At 49.4% G+C, this 23,934-nt stretch overlaps 1 protein-coding gene across 1 annotated transcript in view; it reads right to left on the bottom strand.

The window, feature by feature from the left end:
• Nucleotides 1-23,934, bottom strand: part of ITFG1 (integrin alpha FG-GAP repeat containing 1) — a 1,448,837-nt gene that overhangs the window by 539,398 nt on the left and 885,505 nt on the right. The window contains exon 11 of the mRNA XM_069607059.1: nucleotides 20,872-21,022. Within this exon, the coding sequence (XP_069463160.1) occupies nucleotides 20,872-21,022 (151 nt within the window). The remainder of the gene's footprint in view (nucleotides 1-20,871; nucleotides 21,023-23,934) is intronic.

The following is a 23,934-nucleotide window of genomic DNA, read 5'->3' as shown; positions in this document are numbered from 1 at the left end:
CCCTCCTATGTTTCTCTTTCCACTTTCTCTTTCCACTGTCTACTTCCCTCTTCGATCTTACTCCCTACAACTGTCCCCCTCTCCACACCACTACTCTCCCCTCTCCTCACTCACAATGCTATAGCCCTTAAACTGTACCTTCCCCCTCTACCAGTTTCCCTTTCACTCTCTCAGCCACCTTCTCACTCACTCACTCCCTACTCTCCCCTACCACTGAAGAAACACTCAAAACCTAAGCACCACTTTCCCTCACCAACCAATATCTCACCTTGCACACTTCCTAAATAATGAATTTCTATGCTCCTCTGCACCACCCTTGCTCCGCCTGTTCACTTGGTCAGTTCTCCGCCTCCTCTGACCTCACCCGAACAACGCAAACGTTTGTGCATCCTCAGTCTCCTTTTATTCTTCACCCTCTTCCTCCATTGACTATCCTCTCCTGGTCTTTCTCCAGGCCAACCACTTACTTTTCTCCCCACTCGGATCCTGAGATGTGATACAATTGACAAAAGACATAAAACAGGGTCTAAGTTCTGCCCCTTTCTCGCATGTGGGTCCACCCGGGTTTGCCAATGGCAGCCCACTGTGCTGAGTTTGGAAGTCCATGTCCCAATTTGTGCGAGAGCTTCCTAGGTTTGATGAATTGTTGGACTGGACGGGGAGCCGCTCTGCAACTCCATAACAGGTAAGCATAATATTTTTGTGCTCTATCTGCTGAGTTGTGTCACATAGCGGCCTCACTTCATTGTGGTGTCTGCTTGGGTGAGTTGTCATATGGCCCACTTCTGAATCTAGTCACTCTCAGGCTGCTATCTCGGCTTTCTACAACCAAGCGTGCTGGAATACAGTTTCCAACAAAAAACAGAAAGAAACTGGCCAGCTTTGTGCAAAACAAATATGGGTTGATTAACAAAGGGACTCTGCAGAATCAGCCTGGCATAATAAGAAGGGACAGGAACTTGGGCCCTTCCATTTTCCACCTTCCCTCTATGGGATAGGGCTGGCTCTCGATTGCAGACCCTGCAAGCTACTGACCCAGCCACGAGAGAGCGAGAGAGAGCGAGAGAGCGAGAGCGAGAGCGAGAGAGCGAGAGAGAGCGAGAGCGAGCGAGAGCGAGAGAGAGCGAGAGAGAGCGAGAGAGAGCGAGAGAGAGCGAGAGAGAGCGAGAGAGAGCGAGAGCGAGCGAGAGCGAGCGAGAGCGAGAGAGAGCGAGAGAGAGCGAGAGAGAGCGAGAGAGAGCGAGAGAGAGCGAGAGAGAGCGAGAGCGAGAGAGAGCGAGAGAGAGCGAGAGCGAGAGAGAGCAAGAGCGAGACAACATCAGATGGACAGGAGAGTAAGCCTGAGGGAGAGAGGGTAGGGACGGTATGACTAATAATTGGAAATGGAGTAGAATAAAGAGATCTAGAATAGATCACCAGGGCACAGTGTATAAGGCTGTGATAGGAAAAGACCAAATGTCGATGGAGTTTCTGAAAGGCACTATTGTATTGGGGAACTTAGGCTAGGGACCACCTAGTATTGTTCCCGGAGGGAGTTAGAGAGAGAATATGAGTTTGCCTTTAGACCATCACCAGCAGCATCTTAGATGGTAGAAGATATCGATCTCTAGGGGTCGAGATGTCTGGGCTAGGGAGTGAACTGCCTGCATTGCACAAGTCAGCCGGACAATCCTCAGTGAGACCCTTCTCAAATCTTTAAACAAAAAACATTCAACTGTCTTTGAGAGTTGGTGTGACCTTAAAGCCATCTGTGACACCAGGACTGTTAAAGACTTCACCATATGGGTGCTGTCCTCCTGCCCGGTCATACTCTCAGAAATAGCAAGAATGTGTTCTGGAACATCTGTGTTGAATTTTGGTGCCCTCATGTAGGCTTGTCTCCAGACATTGACCCTGATAAGCATACCCTGTGATGCTGAGTTGATCTACCGATTCCTGCATGAAGTCCTGAGGTACCTGACATGCCTCGAAGCCCTGATCTTAAGTAATAACTTATGGGAGAAACTTCTCAAAACATGCCAGTTGCTTCCACAGTCCTTGATTAGCTGCAGCAAAGAGGGTGTGGACGCTGGCCTGGTGTTAAGGTAAAGTAGAATTCTGAAAAACTTTTGCCAAATGCATCCAGAAGCTTATCCTCCTCATTAAGTAAAGATGAAGAGGAAGCAAATGTCGAGGTCTCAGAAGGGAGTGGTAACCACCATGACAAACAAAGATTAGCAGATACGACAGCAGGCAAGTATTCTCAGTTGGTAAAGGGCTGTACTGCGCATCCACTCGTTTACTACTTGTTTTTGACAAAGCATTTCAGCCTCTTCAAGGAGACCTCTTTTTCGATTGGAATACTGTGCGCTCCAGGCTGCTGGAAGTGTGCACAGTGGACAGCACGCCTGGATTGTGGAGCCTTCAGAACAAGGATATGCAGGATGCCAGTAATTTGCTCATGGAATGCCCTGGCAATGGAAGGTATCTCTTTCTCCACACCCTCTTCATCATCACAATCTGCGTCTGTCAGGGCTCCCTGATTGGGCACTTCTAGCACTGGGGTCAGGGAAGGGGAAAGAGGGGGAGAAGGCAGAACCACTGGGGTCACAGGTTGCACCGATGCGAATGGTGGCAGCAAGGAAGGGCCTGTGGAACCGCAAGGAAGCCATTGATGCAGGTGTCCAAGTAGGACCTCGTACCTCAGACAGCCATGGGTCCAAGTTCACCAATGGGGAGGATGTGTGAGGAAGATCCAATGTTGGAGGCAGAGACATTAGAGTCAGCACCAGCCACTGGACTGGTGAGGTAAAGGTGTCTAGACCCATTGTAGAGGCCGCCGAGCCCCTCCCTGAAATGGTCCCCGATGGGTCCTGTTGCTGTCTGCATCACCAAAAGAGATCATTTTGTGGCACTTAGCATTGTGTCATGGCCATGACTGCCCTGAAGTTTCTGGCAGGACTGAGGCTCCTCTGGGCCTCTGCACCCAAAGTGGGGGGGGGCCTTCCATTTATAAGAGATCCTTGTGCATCTTGTAGACCAATTAAGCCCTAGCGGAGTCCTTAAGACCTTTGTGTGGTCTTAACCCCTTTATGGGGATAGTCAGACCCTGACCCGTTTTTGGCCCCTGTAAATGTATAGTGGGTTCATAAAGATGAATAGAAGGCTTTTTAATGGAACATAAAATAATAATATCAGGTACATGTAGGGTTACTTCACCCTTTTTCTCTTTCTCTCAGCAATAGTCCTTTTTAGAGACATAAGCAGCAGTCCTTTGTTCCCTCCTCCGGGTCCTCTGAGTCATAATCTGCCCAGGCAAGGGAGGAGCCTTCTCCGTCAGGGTCCAGTTCCTATCAGGTACAAAAGGGAATGAGAACCTCACGTTACTCCCCTGAGTTGTATTTAGATTAGCCCTGCTTGGTTCCTGTCAATCACTGTGTCCCTCCCTAGGTCCAATGGGACCTCTTGACACCTTCCTAGGACATGTGACCTGGGCTGCCATCCACTCTGTGCTCTTGTTTCGGGTTGTGGCTCCTCCATACCTGTGGTGTCAGCCATTTTTCTTTCGCTGGTCTGTTCCTCCCCTTCAACTCTGGTGTTGTGTGCCAGGGAGAACCCTAGCCCCAATGTCTTCCCATTCCAGAGGGTTGTGGCACCTGTCCTCTCCATCTGCGCCGGACTCAGGCGGCGACCCTGCCACAGATCTACAATTCCCTGTTTTGCCCCGGCCTCACCACTCATGGACCCGCCCGGGTCTCCTCTGGGCCTCGCACAACAGGTAAGGAGATCAGGTCAGGTACTGTGTATTCCGGCTCAACGTCCTGTTGAGAGGACCTTCAGATTCGGTTTCCAACGATAGCCATTGTGTGGGGAACCTCAAGTGTTGCCCCTGGCACTCCGAAGATCACTAGGGTCCCTCCCAGCTTGAGAAACCCCTTGGACGGAGTTTCCAGGATGGGGTGCCCTGAAAGAGGATACCACTTATTTGGCTTTTTCCTTTTTGCTCCTGAAGGTGCTGTGGCAGAGGCCTACCAAAGATGATCTCCTGCCGCTGAAGATGCTTGGCAAGTCATTTGACCAAAGGCATGCCACAGGGCCAGAAGCGGTCCCAATAGAAGTTGGTCCCCAAGCACACCAGACATTGTGGAGCTGCCGCAGGAATCTGCCAGTCACAACCGATGTAGGCACTGAGCCTAGTTTAACTCGGCATAAGCAGAAGGAATGAGACTGCAGCCAAACTGGGCATCAGATGGAAAAACCATAAGAAATATCAAAGGAATTAAGCGAAAAAAGAAATGGCAAAAAGAAAGGGTCTTTAAAGCTGCACCGCACACTGGAGACTCCGGTCAGTTTACCGAAGAGAAAGGGCTGTTGCGGATGCATGCATGCATGCATGCACACTGTCCAATTACGTATTAAAAAATAGTGCAAGGGGGGCGTGGCCTGGAGCGCCAGCGATGTGGCAGCTCTACTGATGGCCTCCGCATGGGTCGACTGGCTTACCCGGATGATCAGCTGAATGGGCCCCCAATCCACTGCAGCTCTCGACGCGGACTCGCTCACCTGCACGAGCCGAGACGTCCCGGCTCTTCTCCCTGCTGAGGCCCTAGACCCGAGGGGCCCCGGGTGTACTGGCAGCGCTCTGATCCCGCCTGCTCCCTTCTGCCCGACAGCTCCACCCTGCATCCGCGTGGGAGCTGTCCGCGCCTTTTAGCCTGAGGGATCCTGCGGTGGCTGCTCCCCATCCCCTCATCGGAGCTTACCGCCTGCCTGAGCCCCACTGGGTCCCCCTCACGGGGCGCTACATTCCCCCCCACTGAATCCAGGGGCCACGTAACACCTGCCATTGGGCTCCCTCCTGGAGTGGGGGCTCCTACACATCGGCTGTCCCCGGCTCCACGCCACCAGCGCGGATGCATCTTGATTTTCTGTGGCCCTGAGAGGCTGCCCCCTTCCCCCCAGCCTGAGCTACGCTGCTGACTTTCCTGGGGCACCCCTGCCCATCCCCATTTTACAGCTGAGGGGAACAGACCTACGACCCTGGCTGCCTGACCTTATCTACGGAGGGTGACCTGTGGACCTGCTACCTCCTGGCCTCTTGAAGCGAGGCCACCAAGGTATTTGATCACTCTTGGGGGGGACTTGACCATTGACTGTTTGCACTGCCTCCTGGGGCGCCCCGGACCACTCCACTCCCCTAGCCTTGCTGTCCCCGGAATCTGCGGCTGGTGCCCCGAGTCTCGGTGCGTGGTTGCCGGGCTGAGCCCCCTGAACCGGTCCTTCACCTTGAAACCATGTCTAAAGCCTCAAAAACCACTAAATCTGGTGACATTTGCACCATGCTGCTTGCCCCGGAGAGAGGGGAGAAGTCCGACCCCCCCCCCCAAACTCACTCCCCAGAAATCCACTGAAGATAAGGGGTCGTTTGCAACCAAGGAGGACCTCCAGGCTTTTATGACCGACATCAAGTTGGAATTCAGGTCCTGCATGACCGAACTAACGTCCAGGCTGGAGCAAACGGAACAACGAGTCAGCAACATCGAAAGTAGGTTGGGGGAGTCGGAGGAGCTGGCTACGGATCACACTAATGCACTAACGGAGGTCCAGCGCTCTATCCGGACGCTAATGGACAGATCCGAAATCCTCGAGTTTAAGCAGGAGGATTTGGAGAATCGCTCCCGGCGCATCAAACTCTGTATTCGTGGGGTCCCTTCCACAATCTCCGATAAGGAGCTTCCCGGATACGTAAGCCTCTTTTTTCAATCCCTGCTGCCAGACATGGATGAGACAGCTCCTGCTTGACCGCACTCACCGACTGCGGCCCCGCCGGGGTTTGGACACAAACTCCTCCGGACGTCATTACAAGAGTGCACTTCTACACCACTAAGGAAGCCATCTCGGTGATAGGCCGTTCCAAAGATGAACTCTCTTTCCAAGGCTCCCCATTGCAGATTTTTCAGGATCTCTCCCCCTTGACCCTCCAAAAGCGCAGGTTGCTGCGCCCTCTCTCGCTCTTCTTGCGAGACCAACAGATTCGCTACCGCTGGCTGTTCCCCACAGCACTATAGTTTTCATATAAGGGCACTCCTCGCTCCATTAGCCATCTGGACGACGCAGCTGCCATCCTCCGTCCGGACTCCCCCCGGGTCTACAGAACCACACTCCTCAAGCCAGACAAGCTTTGGTCAAGACGCTGCCTCACCCAAGCCAAAGCGGACCCCGTGGTCGAGAGTGCAGCGGAACCGCAAACCAGATAGCGGGGGCTAGTAGCTCCGAAACACAACGCAGGAACCAATGAAATACCCACAAGCTTACCGCGGACCCAATGCGGTCCATACCCTCCTCCAGGGTGGATGTCATCTATTTTACCCCTGGAGAGACTCAATTACATTGGAGATGTCGCCCTGCGACGTCCAGGGTGGCCGGGGGAGTCACCGACTAATCAAATTCGGTCCCCCCGGTCACAGTTTGGCCCTCTCGTTGGAGGCCACTGTTGGAAGTTCTTGTCTCCCGTTGGAGACTTCCTTTAAAAACGTTCAGCCATTGGAAACCTTAATCCTGCATGTCCCTCACGGCTATGGCTGACTCGGCTCGCACCACTCCACCCTCCCCCCGCAACAAGCGGACTAGGGGCTGCACCCCCCGCACCTAACTTTGAAGCTCACCACTCTAAACGTCAGAGGCTTGAACTATCCCCCGAAGCGGAAATCCATCCTACACATGCTGCATAATGAGGGAACCTCTATCGCATTCCTGCAAGAAACGCATCTGCTCCCGACGGACTTCTCTCGCTTACGAAGCAAGCTCTACCCCCTGCAATTCCTGGCCTCCGGAGGTACCAAGAAAGGAGGCACTGCGATTTTATTTCCAAGGACCCTGAAACCTCAGATCCTAGACTCGTTGAGTTGCCCCGAGGGCCGCTTCATAGCGGTCAAATGCTCAGTACTTGGTCAACTCTACACCCTGGTCTCAGCTTACGCCCCAACTGAGCACCAGGAGGGCTTCTACCAGGACTTGGAGGATTCCCTCCTTCCATTCGTTGAGGGACAGGTGATCATTGGAGGCGACTTCAACGGGGTCCCGGACCCACTCAGAGATAGGTCTCACCCCTCGCCAGCTAGAGACCTGAAGCTGGCCACGGCCCTACTCCACTTATTCCGTGCGCTGAACGTTGTTGACTCCTGGAGAGTGCTATCTCCTGAAGAGAGACTTCACCTTCTATTCATACGTTCATCGTACCTTCTCCAGGATCGACTTGATGCTGGTTTCCCCCCAGATTCTGTCCTTCACAAATAATGTTAAGATTGGCTCCCGGATCCTCTCAGACCATGCCCCGGTTTCGCTCGCCTTGCGGGCTCACGACCCGGATCCACATCCCCCGCCGCCAGTGGAGCCTGTACGACCCCATCCTGGGAGACATGGCTATAAGAGATACGATTGCTACAACGATTAAAAACGTATTCGCTGAAAACCCTGACGAAGACACCTCCCCGGCCAATACCTGGGATGCTATGAAGGCAGTACTTAGAGGGGAGTCGATTGCCCAAGGCGCCGCTTACCACAAACAAAAGCAGGCAGCACGGATTATCCTAGAAACGGAGGTTCGCGAGGCAGAGGCCGTTCACAAACGCAAAGGCTGGTCCCCGAAATCCTACAGGGCCCTGCGGATGGCGCGGCAGAAACTCGAAGCGAATTACGCTGACGCTACAGCGAATCTGTTGACCAGAACCAAGCAATGGTACTATGTCCACAGCAACAAAGCCAACAAATTACTGGTCAGTAAACTGGCCAAGGAGAAGAGCAGGAATTTCACCCCAGGCCTGCGTGATGTGCAAGGAAGGACCCATCACTCGGAAGACGAGAAATTACGGTTGGCGAAAGCCCACCAGTTGGAGATAATGACCGCGACCCCGCGAGACCCAGATCTTCAGCGCGCCTACATTCAGGAAGCCTCGCTTCCGCCCCTCAATCCGGAGGCGAGAGTGGAACTGGAGTCCCCGATTACTATTGAGGAAGTGGAGGAAGCTATCAAAGGCCTAAAGCCGAGGACTCCTGGCCCTGACGGGTTCTCCACACGCTTCTATAAACTCTTCCGCCCTCAACTGGTGGCCCCCATGACCCGCCTCTTCAACTCGTTCACGGTCTCCGGCACCGTCACCCCAACGATGCAGGAATCTATCACCGTTTTAATTCTTAAACCTGGAAAAGACCCCCTTGAAAATAGCTCTTATAGACCAATCTCCTTGTTGAACTTGGACGCTAACATCTACTCCAAAGTCCTGGCCAACCGCCTTGCCCCAATCCTCCCGAGCATTACAGATCCGGACCAGACGGGGTTCATCCTCCACAGATCAACGAAGGACAACATCCGCAGGGCTCTAGATCTAATAGAAGTCACTGCCCAGGGTTCCCAGCAATTAGCCCTGATCGCCCTGGACGCAACTAAAGCCTTCGATAAAATAGACTGGCCTTACCTCTCTTTCGCCTTAACGGCCTTTGGCTTTGGACCAATGTTCATGCGGATGGCCCTGGCGAACTACCAGACCCCGAGGACCCGGCTGAGAGTCAACAGCCGCATGTCGGATCCGATCTCCCTCACATGCGGCACGCGATAGGGATGTCCGATATCTCCCCTGCTCTTCGCGTTGGCCATGGAGCCGTTGGCCCAGCGAGTTCGCCAGAACCCCCTCATCTCTGGCCCGAAGATCAGCGCTACCCAACACAAGATTGCCCTCTACGCAGACGATGTGCTGCGGACCATCACAAACATCAAAGGTTCTTTGACGGCGGCCCTAGCAGAGGATCCAGACTTTTGGGGATGTTTTGGGTTTCGCTATCAACTTCCACAAGTCAATTGCCCTCGGCGTGGGACTGTCCCCAGACGAGATAGAAGCCTTGCAGAATCTTAGCTCGCTCCAAAGGAATACTCAGGCGATCCCTCATCTGGGTGTCCAGATCCCCGCTGACCCTGCGAAGATCTACCAGGCCAACTTTCCCCCACTCTTTGCGGAACTAGAGAAGGACCTAGCCCGTTGGCAGACACAGGAAATCTCGCTTCTGGGGCGCATTACGGCAAGCAAAATGAACCTTCTCCCCCAATTACTCTACTTATGCGCTGCCCTTCCAACCACAATCCCCCTTCCCCCTCTGCAGCGGCTCCAGAGGAAAATCGTTGGCTTTATATGGAAAGGCAAGAAAGCCCGGATTCCCCGGAGAACAATGATGTCCAGTACGAAACTGGGAGGGCTGGGAGTCCCGGACCTCCGGAAATATCACATTGTAGCACAATTGGCCCAATTTCAACCTTTGGACCTTGCCTCCAATCGCCCGAAATGGGTGGAAATTGAACAATCTCGCCTTCCTCTTCCCCTCCGCTTCCTCCCGTTCATTCCCATTATTCTTAGACGCAACTGGCCAGGGATACTGACTGCCACTAAGCAGACCTTGAAAGCATGGGAATGGGCCCGCAGGCGTGGAGGCATCCCTGGATCCCTTAGCGCAGCCTCCCCGGTTTTTCTTTTTTTTTTTTTTATTATTTGAACTTTACTCGGTAAAAACCAAGTTTTGTCAAAATTGACAATAGTAGAAAGTACAGATGTTCCTTGAATGCAATTACAATGGCCCCTAGCCACCTGCCTGCTACTGTGGCGGACCATCTTGGAGGTCTTGCCGTCTAATTTGGTCAAACACCCGGTCTATGAGTTTAGCAAAGGCTTGCGACCACTTGTTGTTTTCACCGGAGATCAGTCTGTTCCACAACTCGTCTGTTTGAAATATCCATAAATTCTCATCAAGGGCAGGGAGATACAGGTTTCTTGATTCCTTCGTGTTTACGCATTCCATCACCAAGTGTTTCAATGTTTCCGTGGAATCGTGCTTTTTACATAGTCTACACTGTTTATCCCCTCCGCCTCCTCTAATGGCACTAATCTCTCTGGTTGGGAGGAGGTTGAGCCTTGCTCTCATAATCTTGATTCTCAATCCTTTATCAGGGAACTTGGCGCAGTATTGTAATGGTTTTTTTGCCTTGTTGCAGGTAGGCGGGAGATGGTTTAACAGTTTGTTCCCGGTGGCATTTTCTATGGTCGTGATCCAGTCCAGATCTTCTAGTTTCTTTTTGATTCTGTCGGGGTTTTCTTTTAGCTCTTTTTCTGAACATAGAATTTTTGCCAGATCGTCCCTTCTCCTTTTTACCCAGTTTTTCACGGCCGTGCACTTCCCAGTTTCGATTTCCTCACCTATAGATGCCAGAATGGGTGGTCCCTCGGCCATGATGATTTTTCTATATAGGCTCATCGCTCTTTGGTCCACCATAGACGCCAAGGAAAGCAGCCCTAGATCTCTCCTGATCGCCGGCATGGAGGTGGATTTTGGGAGCCCCAATACTGTTTTCCATACATATCCTTCCAATTTGGCCCAAGTCTTCCTTTGGAGGTATAGCGAGGTCTCTGCTCCATAGATTAATGTTGGCACTACCTTGGCTTTGTAGAAAGTTAACACCGGAAACAGGGAGAATTTGCCATACTTGCGGTCAATCGCTCTAGTTTGGGCTGTGAGACGTTTGACTTTCTCCCATAGTTGGCTTTGTAAGCTCTTATCCGTTTGTGAACTATCCAAGTCGATCCCTAGGTATTTGAAAGACTTTACAGTTTCCAGTTTGGTTTTTTCAAGGAATATGTTTAACTTGGCTGATCCTTTATTGATCACTTTCTCCATTACCATGATTTTGGTCTTTGTCTTGTTAATTGCCAAGTGGTTTTTCTCGATGTACTTTTCAAGGATCTGTAATTTTCTTTGCAATCCCACTTTGGTCTGGTCGATGAGGATAACATCGTCTGCGTACATTAGGCGAGGGATCTCCATTTTCCCTATCTTCGGGGGAAAAGCCCGAATATTCGCTTCAGCTTCTTGGTAGTCCCCTAGGAAAGATATGAACAGGGCAGGGGCTAGCGGACATCCCTGTTTGACCCCCTCGTCCCACCATGATTTCTCCTGAGAGCGCGCCTTGATGATTCAATTTTACACGCATTTTTGTATCTGTGTTTAATGCCATCATGGGTTCCAAGATGTTTGCTGGACACTTCCAGGCTTGAAGCTTCGCCCATAGCGTGGGCCTGTCGACCATGTCAAAGGCCTTTGAGAGATCGACAAAAGCCAAGTAGACCTTCGGGGCTCCTTCTTTAATTCTGGCTTTGAGAATATTTGACACCATTAAGTTGATGGAGGTTGAACCCTTTTTTTGAAAACCTGATTGGAGTGGGTCTTTAGCCGGGCTTTTTTTCTCCCAGTCCCGAAAATGGTCTAGCAGGCGGGAGGCATATAATTTGCCCAGGATGTCCAATAAAGCTATAGGCCTGTAGCTTGCTGGTTCTTGCCTTGGGCCCTTCTTATAGATTGGGACGATCACCGCCCTTAGCCAAGATTCTGGCAACATCTTTGAACTGGCACATTGGGCAAATATTTTGCTGATCCACTTGGCCCATTCCACCGGAGATGCTTTGAGGTCTACGTTTGTTAGCCCATCCGGTCCAGGAGCTCTAGATGTTTTCAGGTTCCGTATGGCGATTTCAATCTCATCAGTGTTGGACAGGTCTACCCATGGTGTTTCAAGGTCCGGTAGCAATTCTTCCCTGCTACCTGGGAGTCCCTCAAATTCGGCCGTGAAGTACTGCACCCACCTTTCTTCTGCTACCGCATTAGCAGTGATGGTCCTTTGGTCCGCATTCTTGTTTTTTAAGAGGGACCAAAATTCACTAGCTTTTTTAGTTGCTAGTTTAGACATCATCTCCTCTGCGTCTCTTTGGTATTGCAAGGCTCTCTGCTGTCTGAGCCAATTTTTGTATTTTCGTTGTTCAAGACCCCAGCTCTTCCAATCTTCTATTGTGTTGGATTTCTTTGCTGTTCTTAGTAATCTACGGACCACTTTTCTTTTAATCACTAGATCTTTATCGTACTGGTGGGCCGTGACGGTTCTTTCATTTTTCTTTTTTGCACCTTTGACTTGGTAGGCCACTAACAAGGGCAAGTAGTTTGGTCGTTGGTTAATGACCGACTTGGGGTCGGCGCCCTCTTTCCGATCCCACGCTCGGTTGATTTTGTCGATGTCTTGTGCCTTTAAACGAACGCGGGTTTGTTGTGAATTGACCTCAATCGCCCAGTCATAGGTGTTTAGTTGTTTCTTGGACGTCTGCCATGAGCATTTCAATAGGTTGTGATCACTGCTGGCAGTTTGTTGCACCTTGAAACTTGTCAGATCCCTGATGAGACCGTTGGACACAAAAATGTGATCTAAGGTTGCTTTAGAGTCATTCCGTTCCCATGTTGGAAGATTCGTTTGATTGGGGAACAGCGTGGCCACATTTTGAATGTTTCTTGAGCTCAAAATTTTATTCCAGGCCTTTCCTCTCTTAACCGTAGGGTCGGCTGGGCCCCGGAAATTCGTGGGGCACTTTATGTTTGCCATGGGTTCAATGCATTTCGCATTGAAATCCCCGCAAATTATCAGTTCGATTTGCTCGAATTCTTCGTAGAGCTGGTCAATCAGCGCACTCAAGTTGTCACAGAAGGCTTTCGTGGATGAACGCTGAGGATTCCAATAGCAATTGATAATTGCCACCGTTTTTTGCAGGGTGATTACCGCCTTTGGGTTATTTTCCTCCTGTGTGGTTAAGATTACGAGTGTTTCGTAGGACTGTTTCCACAACGTTGGTTCTGTGAGGCCTGAGCCCGATTTTATCGCTGTCAGCAAACCAGATGATGGTCTTCCCATCAGGCCTTTAACTGCCGGTGCGATCACCAAGGAGAACCCATCTAGGGCAGGTTGTTCCATCAGCCAGGTTTCCTGCAGGCATAAGATATCAAACTGGCTGAGGTCAACGTCTCCTGGTGTCGTGAGGTGCATGTGACCTCTCGTATTCCAGGATCCAAGTGTGATAGTGTCCTTGCCGGGGAGTTCGCTTATTCTCTCTTTGCAGTTGTCATCGGAGCGAACCACCCCTGGTCGTTGCTATTTCGCCTGGTTTTTCTTCCAGGCCGTCGTTAGCCATTTCCATGGACCCATTGGTTGTTTTTCGATGTTCTCCCCTTTTTCTTTGGGACTACCCCGGACCGTCCTCCTCTGGTGTCGTTGCTCTTGATCGGATTTGCCAGGGGGGCCCCTTAGCCTTTGATCATCTCTGTGTCTTATCGGCGAATGCCCCATCTGCTCTTGCTTGTTTTTCCTGCTATAATATCGTGGTGACTTTATATCATCCCTCTCCCCTACTTCAGTTCCACGCATTTCGCCCTTCATTTTGTACTCATGTCTATGGTGTTCTTGTCTCTGTTGTGGGAAGGTGTATCGCTTATCTCGATATCGTTCTTCCGTTCTTGATCTAAAATGGTAATGTGTTTTGTGCCTCTCCACCCTTCCCTCGTCCCGGTTTTGGGTGCCCATTCTGTTCTTTAGTTCCGTCAGGCGGAAACCCATTTGATCCAGTTCTTGATATACCGAGTCATTGATGCCTTTGATGGCCGTTTCTTTCAGGTGGAGATACGCTTTCGCCCTCTTCTCCCTGTGATAGGGTTCCACCAGCACTAGATCTTTCGTTGAGATGTTTTCCAAGATTTTTACTTTCTTTGTAATTTGTAGGACGGTCGGTCTGTTTAAGATGATAAAATTTCTATCTGGAACCATTTGTTCAAGTTTAAATATTCTGATCTCTTTGCGAACTTTTCTTCTCTTTTCAGGATCCTCTTTGGGTAGGCACTCTTTACGTGGACTGACCCACCAGTCTTTTATTCCCTTAGTTACTGGGGATGAGGGTGATGTGGTTCTATTTTTCTTGTCTCCATAATGAGAAGTGTCCTCCGTTAATCTTTGTGCTGAGCTGCTTTTGGGATTGTGTTCATCCGATCTACTTTGTCCCTCTTTGTTAATTGGTAAGGTTGAGGATGTTTTACCTCCTAAGGCATCATTATTTTTTTTTTTTTATTATTTCCCGCGGTTCATCCGTTGCCTCCAAAATCTCAACGACCTCGTTTTCTGAATAGGTGGATATATTCATTAGGTCCGCACATTCTAAGAAATCCTCCACTGTTTTCGGGGATTTGGGCTGGTTAACTTCCTGGTGATTTTTGATTTGTGTTGCATCCTCTTCAACTACCGCCCTCCGGGCTGGAGCGGCTCTTTGGTTCGTGGGGTTCTTGAGATTGATTCTAGTTTCCCTTAGAATCCGTACTGGTGTTTCAGTCTTCTGTGGCCTCAGTCGCTGGTTCTCTACCTTGCTTTAAGACAAGCAGAGTATTCTCTTTTCTCTGAGGGCGAGACCCCTCCTCACTCCCTGGAGCCCCCCTTGCAGGCGATTTTACTTGCACTTCGTTGTTCCACTTTTCCAACTTCTCGATTTTCTTTTCCAGTGCTTCAATTTTTTTTTCCCACAGCGACCTGTGAGTGGGTTGCACCTGCGGTGACCCTGGATCTGTAAGTCCTGGTGGTCCTTGACCAAGCTGTAGGGCCATGGTCCCAATTTTTCCAACGGCGTCTGGTTTAGTTGCCCAATGGTTATGTTGCATGAGCATTTTTTCACTGGTTTCTAAGAAAAGAGTTTCCATGTGGGTCAATTTATCCGTCATATTAGATAGAATTGCCGTATTGTCTTGAACATTCCCCTTGATTGTCTTGTATAATTTACAGAATGGCGCTAAAACGACGGTCATCGCTGACATGATGGCGATCATGTCAGGTTTCTTGTTGGATGGTTCGTTCTGTAATGACGCTGCAATCTCACTAAGTCTTCGCTGTTTCGGGGGAGTAGGCATTTTCTCAGATCTTCTCGCTTGGACTACTGAATCAAAGGTGGCTCCTTCTTCTGATGATCCTTGGTCTCTGACAGTGATTCTCCCTGTGCTGGGGGAGCCACCACACTTCCCAGCCCTCTCTATGTTCAATTTGGGGAGCGCCTTTATCCTTCCTGGCGTAGCCTTTTGATGGGCGCTGCTTAGATGGGACTTCGGCCACGGCCAAAGCTCTTCTTCGTTCTTGTTGGTCTGTGAAATTTGGTCCATAGTCCTGTCGGTCTCTTGCTCTTCTTCTTCATCCTCATCCTCAATCTCTATCTCTATCTCCTCTATTGCTGTTGTTCCTGCGTCGCCGAGGCTTTCCCTTTGATTGATCTCGGGGATTCTCGTGAGCTGACCTTGTGGATCCCTTTGTCTACCCTCAGCGACCTCAGATTCTTTGGTTTTTACAGCTTCCTTGGGTAAATTGAATATTGTCTTGTTTGACATTTCACTCAATGGCCTGTTTGGCGAGCTTATTTTTTTTGATACTCCAATAGATGGCTCTGTACTTTTCTGTTTTTGAGCCGGCTGAGGTTCAGTTACGAGTTCCAGCATCTCCGCATCTGATATTTCAGTATCGACGCTCAGTTTTCTTTTATGTTGTTGGATAAAGAAGGATTTGAGCGAGCGGAACGACAAGTGGTTGGGAAGCCCTTTCGGAATCGGGGCTCCTCTATTGGGGCCTTTTGTTGGGATTTGTACCACCGGTCCCGTCAGTTTTCTAGGTCTCATGGATGCTCTCTTCATTGCTCCTTGGGATCTCACTGTAGATGGAATAGACGTTTTGTTTCTTTTCTTCTTTGAGACCCCCGCTCCCGCCTTCACTTGTTCTCCGTCCGTTTCTTTATTGGAGTCGTCCGGTTCTCGCTCTATAAGGTCCTCACTGTCTGAGGCTTCTACTTCTAGATCTGACTCAGTCTCCGGGTCCGGACCTGGCCCTTTATCTCCGGGGGTTTTTGGCCGGCAAGACCTCTTTAGCCTTGTCTGTTCCTCGTCTAGGCCACTGATTTCTGCCTCCCCGGTGGTTTTGTGGAGCAACACCTCAATTTGAAGTGGAGTAGATGTCTGGTCATCTTTCTTCCTTTCGTTAGTACTCTTCGTGGTCATTTTGTCTTGTTCCCTCCTGGGATTTGGCTTTGCTCCAAGCGACGAGCAGTGTGGTGAGAGTTTTCTTTGTTCAGTTGCTACCGTAATCTCATTTAATTTTTGTGTATCTGCTGATTCTTTTCCTTCCCCAAGCCCTCCGGTTGATATGACGCAATTGGGCGCCGCGCTCCTCCGGGCTTCTGGGTTTGTGGCTGGTCTCTTAGGAGACTGCTGTTGTCTCGCGTTCTTTGTCCGTTCTTTCTCCGGGTTTGCATTCCACGTTGCCTCTTTCACCTCTATCACTTCAGATGTACGCTGGGTATTTTCGGGCACTTCCGAGCCCCTCTCCGAATCCCGCCACCAGGCCCCGCTAATCCCTTCATCCATTGGGATAGCGCTGATCGATCCTACACCTTGATGGTTAATAGTTGCATTGCGTGAACCCGAAGGAGGTCCACCTCTCGGCTGGTCCACAATTACCTGCACCCTGCCATCAACTTGTTGGTCCTCCCCTGAGCACTCAGGGTCCAGGGGCCAGGGCTCTGCCCGTGCCAGCCCTTGCGATGCGACCCTCTGCGAGTCCGCTGGGCTGAGTGAGCCGACCACTGTCGTGGGGCTCGGGTACGGAATCTTCAATTTTGTCAGGAATAATTTCGCCCGAAACGTCTGAGGTCTGTTTGGAAGTTTTGCTGTAAGGAGTTGCTAGCAGCACCGAAGATAACGGGGACGGGGACGTGGGCGGTCTATATGCCGAGTCTGACTCGCTTCTTCTTCTACCAGGGCACATATCTTTCCCCCGCCCGGGCTTTGCTGTCTTTGCCGGGCGTCGGTCTTTCGGGGTAGGTTTAACAGCCCTCGAGTCGTGGGTACCAACGTGGGTACCAACGGGGGGACGTACCTCGGGTTCCATTCGGGCGCGGCTCCGCGTCTGCAGCGGACTGCCGCAGACTGGCTCACACCTCAGCCTCACAGCTCCGCTTCACCGCTCCGCGGTGTCAGGTAGAAGAAGTAGCACCTTCCGGACAAAACGATGTGGACAGACTGCCGCAGACTGGCTCACACCTCAGCCTCGATTTTTCTTAACCCCGCCTTCACCCCGGGAGCTCGCCCGCAAAACTTCAGGAACTGGGTGGCGGAAGGCCTTGAAACTTTGGGACAGCTCTTTGAGAACGATGCTCCTCTCATCTTTGAACGATGCAAATCGATTTTCCAGCTTGCAGAGACGGACAGATTCTCTTATGTCCAACTAAGGCATTGGTGCACTCACCCCCAGACTCGAGCCGCTGCAATCAGACCCCTGGCCCCCCTAGAACTTATGATTAAGGACCTGCCGGCCCGGGGTAAAATCTCGGCCCTATACAAACTCTTGCAGGATGACCCCCCTACTCTTCAGGCCCTCCTATATGACCCAATGGGAATCGGACCTGGGTCGAGCGATCGAAGACCACACATGGATAGACGTTTGGACGAGAACACGTACGACACCCCGATGCATTACCAATCGGGAATGCGCTCATAAACTCTTGTTGCGCTGTTATTACCCACCTCCCGCTTATGCCTCCATCATTTCCAGCAAACCCTGGACCCCCAATGCTGGTGCCAGTGTGGCTCTATAGGTTCCTACTTCCACATGTGGTGGACTTGCCCCAGAGTGAAAGAATTCTTGACTCGATGCCTGGCCATTATCCGAGAGATGACCCAGATGGAGATCCCCCTGACGCCTGAACAGGTCCTCTTGGGGATCCCACTTCCGGACTCGTATCCGAGAAGAGCGGCACTGGTCTCCCAGCTGTTACTGGCTGCCAAAATCACAGTGGCTTGCACTTGGAAGTCTGCAGAAGGCCCCCTGATAATTCTCTGGTGGCTTAAACTATGGGATATCTGAATAGCCGAAAAAGTCACAGCATCCAAAGCGGGTCTGCTTCACCGATTCACTGACATGTGGGCCCCAGTTTTGGACTATGACCGGAATTACCCGGCCTTCACTTTTAAACCCCGCCTGATCGCCCGGGCCCTCTCCCCATCGGAGGGGGGCTCCCAACTCGCTCAGACTGAATGAGACTTCCTCTGCCGCTGATGCGGGATCCTGTGGGGGTGGGGAGGGAAGGGCATTTGAATCTATTTTGTTTGATTTGCCTGTGGGACTTACATGCCATTATTGTCTTGTTTCCTCTGTGCTGTGTTATAAATAAACAAATAAAAAAAAAAAAATAGTGCAAGGGAAATCCAGTAGCAGCTGCAGCAGCAAATTTGTTGCGGTGAAAAGGAGAGTATCAAGGTAAAAGCTTGGCAGGTGAAAGTACAGATGAGCGAAGGATGGAGGGGGTGGGCTGCAAAGAGAAAGGATTTTAGATGAGAAGAAAGAACTGTGCATGTGCAAAGGAGGAGTGCAGAGGAGAGAAAAGTAGAGTAAGAGAGGAGTACATCTCGGGGTGGAACAAGATTGTGCAGAGAAGTGAGGTATGCAGAGTGATGTGCCCAGGCTGTGTGCGGGGGGCAGAGGGGGGTGTGGGGGGAGGGGGTGCAAGCAGAAAATACAGAAGAGATGTAAGGATGAAGCTTTGGAGAAAGGAGTGAGTGCATGGTTAAGTAAGTCGGTGAGGAGTAGATTGTGGGCAAAGGACTGAAAGAAGATAGGAGATGAAAGGGTGCAGCGAAAAAAGTGCACAAAAGAAGTTGAGGGAGTGTTTAGCAGAGAGGCTTTCAAGGGACCAAGACACATGTGCAGAGGGCAGTGGTGTCAAAGAGGTGAGTGGTATCCAGGGGAAATACAGAGGGATGAAAGAGGTGCCAAGAGAAAGGAGAGACAGACCTGTTTAGAAAGACCATGTAACGTAAGGTGGGAGGAGAGTGGTGTCCTGCAGATTGAGGGGGAGATATATAGATAGAGAGGAGAGAAAGGGGGGGGCAGAAAGACAAAGCAAGTTCAGAAAGGAAGAGGGATGCAGAATAGTAGGAAAACAGGGGAAGGTATCATTAAGACAGTGCAATACTAAGCACCGGCTTTCAGGAAGTAGGAGAGGCTTGTAAGGAAGCGAGGTACTGAGGAGAAAGAGAGGGGTCAAGTGCCAGACATTAAATGGTTCGAGTGGGTGTGCAGAAGGAGGGGTAGAAGCAGGTGCAGAAAGGGGGTACGTAGAGGGAGCTAACCATGTATAGATAGGATCAAATGAGAGGTGCAGTGCGAGAGAAAGGTGCTGAGGAAGATAGATGAATGAGAGGTGCATGAAGGCAAAAGTGCAAATGAGAAAAGTGAAGAGTTAAGAGTAGGAAAGTATGCACGGTTTAACAGAGTGCAAAGAGGGAAAAGAAAGATGGTGAAAAATATCTAAAATACTGAGAGAACAGGCGCAGCAAGAGTAAAGCATTCAACTATAACTGAGACCGTAATATGCAACAAGCAGACATAATCACAGAAAGCATCCTGCAACATACTCAGCCTGATTCATTGAATTATTTGCGTGAAAAACGCAGATTTGCGCGCCTTTCTGCCCAAAAATCCCTGTTTGGTGTATGGGGATTGTCGGGCAGAAAGGCGCGCAAATCTGTGTTTTTCACGCAAACTGTTTTTTATATAAATAGGCAAACTAGAGCCACGCTTTTCAACAAGATGCGCCCCACCCCATCGTCACATCAATTTATGTTAAATGTTAAAGGTATTTGTACCGCGCACCGTCACCAACGGAATTGGTCCCCAGGTGCTCAGGCGGATCAGTAAACGATGAAGGTGGGATGGGTTAGTAAGGTGAAGAAGGGAGTAGGATAGTGAGAGGAGTGGTGTTCTGTTGGCAGCTTCAACTCAGTATACACCGGGTGCTGAGCTTTGGTGTGGGTATCGGATCGGAGTCAGTCCGCATGTGCTGTTGTTCCGGCTTATGTGTTGTTGCAGTGTTGTGAAGTGCGTGCAGTTTGTTGTGCGAGAGATGGTTGTGTGAGTTTTTTGAGTGAGATAAGTATGCAGAGTTTGAGCTTATATTGGTTAGTGGGTTACCTGACCTTTACCAATGCTAGCACTCACAGTTCTGTCTGAGTGTGGCACCTGCTGGCCCCCACACTCCCATCCAGACGCGGCGCAGGCCAATGTCTAGGACTCCATCCAGGTGTGGTCATGCCAACACTCACACTATTATCTAGATGTGGCGCAGGCTAGTGTTTAGAGACTCGTCCAGGTATGGGCATACCAACATTCACAACTCCATCTGAGATTAGCCTTGCATACTTACCTAAATGACAAAATGATGCACTGTTTCCACTAATGTCACTGTTTTCCGAGGTAGGCCTTTTATGTATCTCGCATCTAGAGGAGGTCTCGCATTTATCAAGGGTTTTTTTTTCCAACGCCAAAACAGACGCACAACACGTGCATGCACAAATCTACAAGCTTGATTCCCAGTCTAAAATACGTCTCGTGTTTGGAATCCCCTTCGCCACTACCCTCTCAGCATCCTAAGCCACCCTCTCAGCATCCTAAGCCACCCTCTCAGCATCCTAAGCCACACTACCCGTACCACCTTAACCTTTAATGTAAGCAAGTGAAACTGATGCGGGGAAGAGCGCCAAATATGCTTCTGTGCCGGATCTAAGCCGACGCAATCGGACACAGACTTAATAGAAAAATCCCAGAAATGACGGAGAAATGCCAATTCATTCTCTCTCTGCACAAGAGCGTCACGAAGCAGAATGCCTATTTAAAGAGATCTTTAAAAGCCCATCTCCGATCTCAGCAAGAAGTCTACATGTGACAAGCGAAGACATCTCCTTCCCAGGCTCCATTCAATTAGTGCATCAATCAAGCAATGGAGTTTATAAAACTCTTCGGCTGCCTCCCCAGCGCTAAAAGCTTGCTCTAATTAACTTGTTTGCGTTCATTATCTATTCCAGAGTTTCGGCACCGGCTTTGCAGAGTGGCTCAGAATAAAACAAGCGCCAAAACGACAGGGCAGATGGCAATTAAAAAGGGAACACAGCAAAGAGCGTTCAACTCACATCTTCATAAATGTCGAAGAAGGTCGCCACCGCAGCATCTTTGATTTGATTTAGCTCCGAGGGCTCCCAGTACACGCTAAACATGCGCCCCACACTCTTGCAGCTGGCGTTTGTGCATGGCACGTTCTCTAGTAAGAAAGCCTGCTGGTTGCTGAGAAAGAGGGACAAAAAGAGGGTTGTTTCAACTCAAGCAAATAATGTTACTCAAAAAAATCACCGATTTGCAATCATTCGGAACATTCCAGACATTTCACCTGCACATCATCTAATACAAGGATACAAGCAATGGGCCTCTGCATGCAGTATAGGGTCAAGAAATGACTTGGGTGAACTGATTATATCCAATTGGTTTAGAAGTCATTACTCGAGTGGTGGGTACATGAAAGGCCCCAGAAGGGTATGGCATTGACATCGCTCCTGCACATTACTTTGTCAGCTCCATTTCATTAAAGCACTAAATAGCCACGCTGATACCGCACAGCGCTGGATAGCAACTGCTCAGATGACTGGAACCGTCGCCATACTGCAAAGAGGTCTGTAAGATCAGATTCTTGCAGGTCGAGGCTGGCAGGCAGTACCTGCAGTGCGCCGTTCTAAAGGTGCACCTGATGTCTGGCAATATCTCTTGTTCTGTTGCAATCAATGCTGGAAATGGAAAAGAATTGCACCTGGGATCTCAGGCCAGGTCACACAAAACCCTATCTCTTCATGGAACCCAAGCCTGGAGAGTTGCATAAAAGCAAAGAGAATTTTGGGAACAAAAGAATGCCTACAATTTTAGACTTTAAATATGTCTGATAGTGATTCGGCAATACACCCTCTGAGTGAGTAATGGAAGTTGGGCTTTGCTCTTTTCATTGGTCATAATACGAACACTAAAAAAAGTCTGTAAAAAAAAGTCTGTAAATTGCAAGACATACCAATGTTGGCTGTTTCTGAACGAGTTGTGAGGCTTTGCCTGTTTCTGCACAGAGTGTTGCCGCCTCCTGGGTGAGATCCCAGCACAGGAACAACCTATGGAGTAAAATGGGCTATGCTTGGGCCTTCTTGAGCTCCGTACCGGCTTATTTCCTACCGTGGTTGTAATATCCACCATGTGCCTTGTGTTTGTGAGGTGTAATCAAAGCCCCCAAACCAACGGAGCTGAAAGCCATGTGAAAAGGGCCCGTCTGTCATTACAAAAGGAAAAGCAGCATTTGAATTCACAAAGGCAGAAGAAATTAAGAGGTCCCTTTCATATGAAAAGCAGGATTTTTAAACACCGAAACTAAAACAGCTTTGCATGTGTGTTTGCAGTTTAAATGTGAAAAATGTACCCCTAACATAAGCATGTATGGGAACATATATGGTGCGTGTTGACAAAAAATAATGTATATTATGTTTTGCATACAATCTAACAGCAAACTTTTGAAAAGGAAAGCCCACTTTGTTTCCATGAAAACGTTTCTGTAGGTCTGAGGCAAACCCTTTGCTTGCTGTGGGACAAATGTCACAAAAGACTCCCCCAGGAAAAGCCTGGCTTGCATCCCAGTGGTTGACAACAACAATAAAATGTGGCTAGCCGGCAAAGGGTGGAAACCAAGTGACCTTTAGACTTGCTGTGTTTAAAAGGCAGCTATATGCAGGCCAACTGTTTTGGCTGATGCATGACCAGAATGTCAGAAGGAGGTGTGAAAACAGGGGCTATAATTAAGGTAGGCTGAAACTGCAACTTCAAACAGGCAACCATCTTCAAAGAGACTAATAAAACACTGGCGGAGAGAGACAAATGGTTTGGAGGAAGGGAAGCTCATATTTGCACATAAGAAGATTCCCTTTGTTTAAAAGGACTATTATCATGTAGGCATCTTCCTAGCTACCATAAGTCAAATTTTGTGTCATTTTTTAGATAATTTCCAAAAAATTTTGGTGATATAAAATTCATCCACCTGCGACTTCAGGAACTGTAACGGCCAGTTAAAGTAGGTTCCCGGCTGATCTGAAAATGTTCTGAATTTAAGAGTTGCCGAACTGGTGAAGGGTGAAATAATGAATGTGGAGAGTAAATTACACGTTCATAACTGTTATGCTTTCTGTGAAAATGGCAGAAATTTGCCAATTGATCATGCAAAATGGTGTGGACCTGGCTATCATTTTATTTAATTCCCCATGATTTGCTGAATCGGAAACTATATATGTACTATGGCAGTTCGTAGTAAATCACAAAGTTTAGACAACTATTTTTGTCCAAATCGGACATGAAAACAAAGGGGATTGCAAATGGAAGTTTCCATTACGTCTGTTCCAGATTCTTAAACCAATCCGTAGAGAGAGGTGGGAGTTGGGCGGAGAGAGAATGGTGACTGTTTAATCCTATTTGCAAGAACTCGTACACTGTACTTTCCAGGATTGTAAACTTGGTGGCGTCATCAATGCTATGCTATATTAAGGGTATGCACTATGAGGGAGGGACAGAGCTGCTGAAAAATTTCCATTGAGGGACAACTGCTAAAATTACCCCCAAGAGAGCTGTTATAACTCACCATCTGACAGCAACAAGTAAACACCAGAAGAGATTGCAGAAATTGCATTTGAGTGGAGCTATCTATCGGAGCAGTCTGTTTCTGGGGAGCCCTAAAAACCTGTCTGGAACCTATGGTGGAGAGCGGGGGACCATCCTTGAATGACCAGATTCCTGCCCTATCCTTCCAGAGGGCCCCGACATGCAGCTGGCTGTCCTGAATTTTAAACAGAGATTTTCTGTGCAAGTAGAAGTGAACCCTATGCAACCAAAAGGTGAGGGAATCTGCTGGCCTTAAATCCTTTCCATTTATAGCGGGCAGGGGGTGGGGGCAAAAACTGTGTAGATCCTTAGCCTATTTAACTAAAAATATGAATTTAATAAATTCCCCTTGGCAGAACACTACAGGTGATTGGTGTTAAAATTCTAAATTAACAAAGCTCACTTCCCAGTGTGCGCTGAAAAACTATAGCCTATAATTTAAGTCGGTAATCCTTTTTGACCTGTTAACCCAGACTTCTTTAAGGAAGAGGGGTGTCTTTGTTCTAAAAATCAGCCCAATC

The sequence above is a fragment of the Ambystoma mexicanum genome, chromosome 1p (genome assembly GCF_040938575.1).
Source record: "Ambystoma mexicanum isolate Mex_15411 chromosome 1p, UKY_AmexF1_1, whole genome shotgun sequence".
Lineage (NCBI taxonomy): Eukaryota > Metazoa > Chordata > Amphibia > Caudata > Ambystomatidae > Ambystoma > Ambystoma mexicanum.
This window is presented reverse-complemented; position numbering and strand designations above follow the sequence as displayed.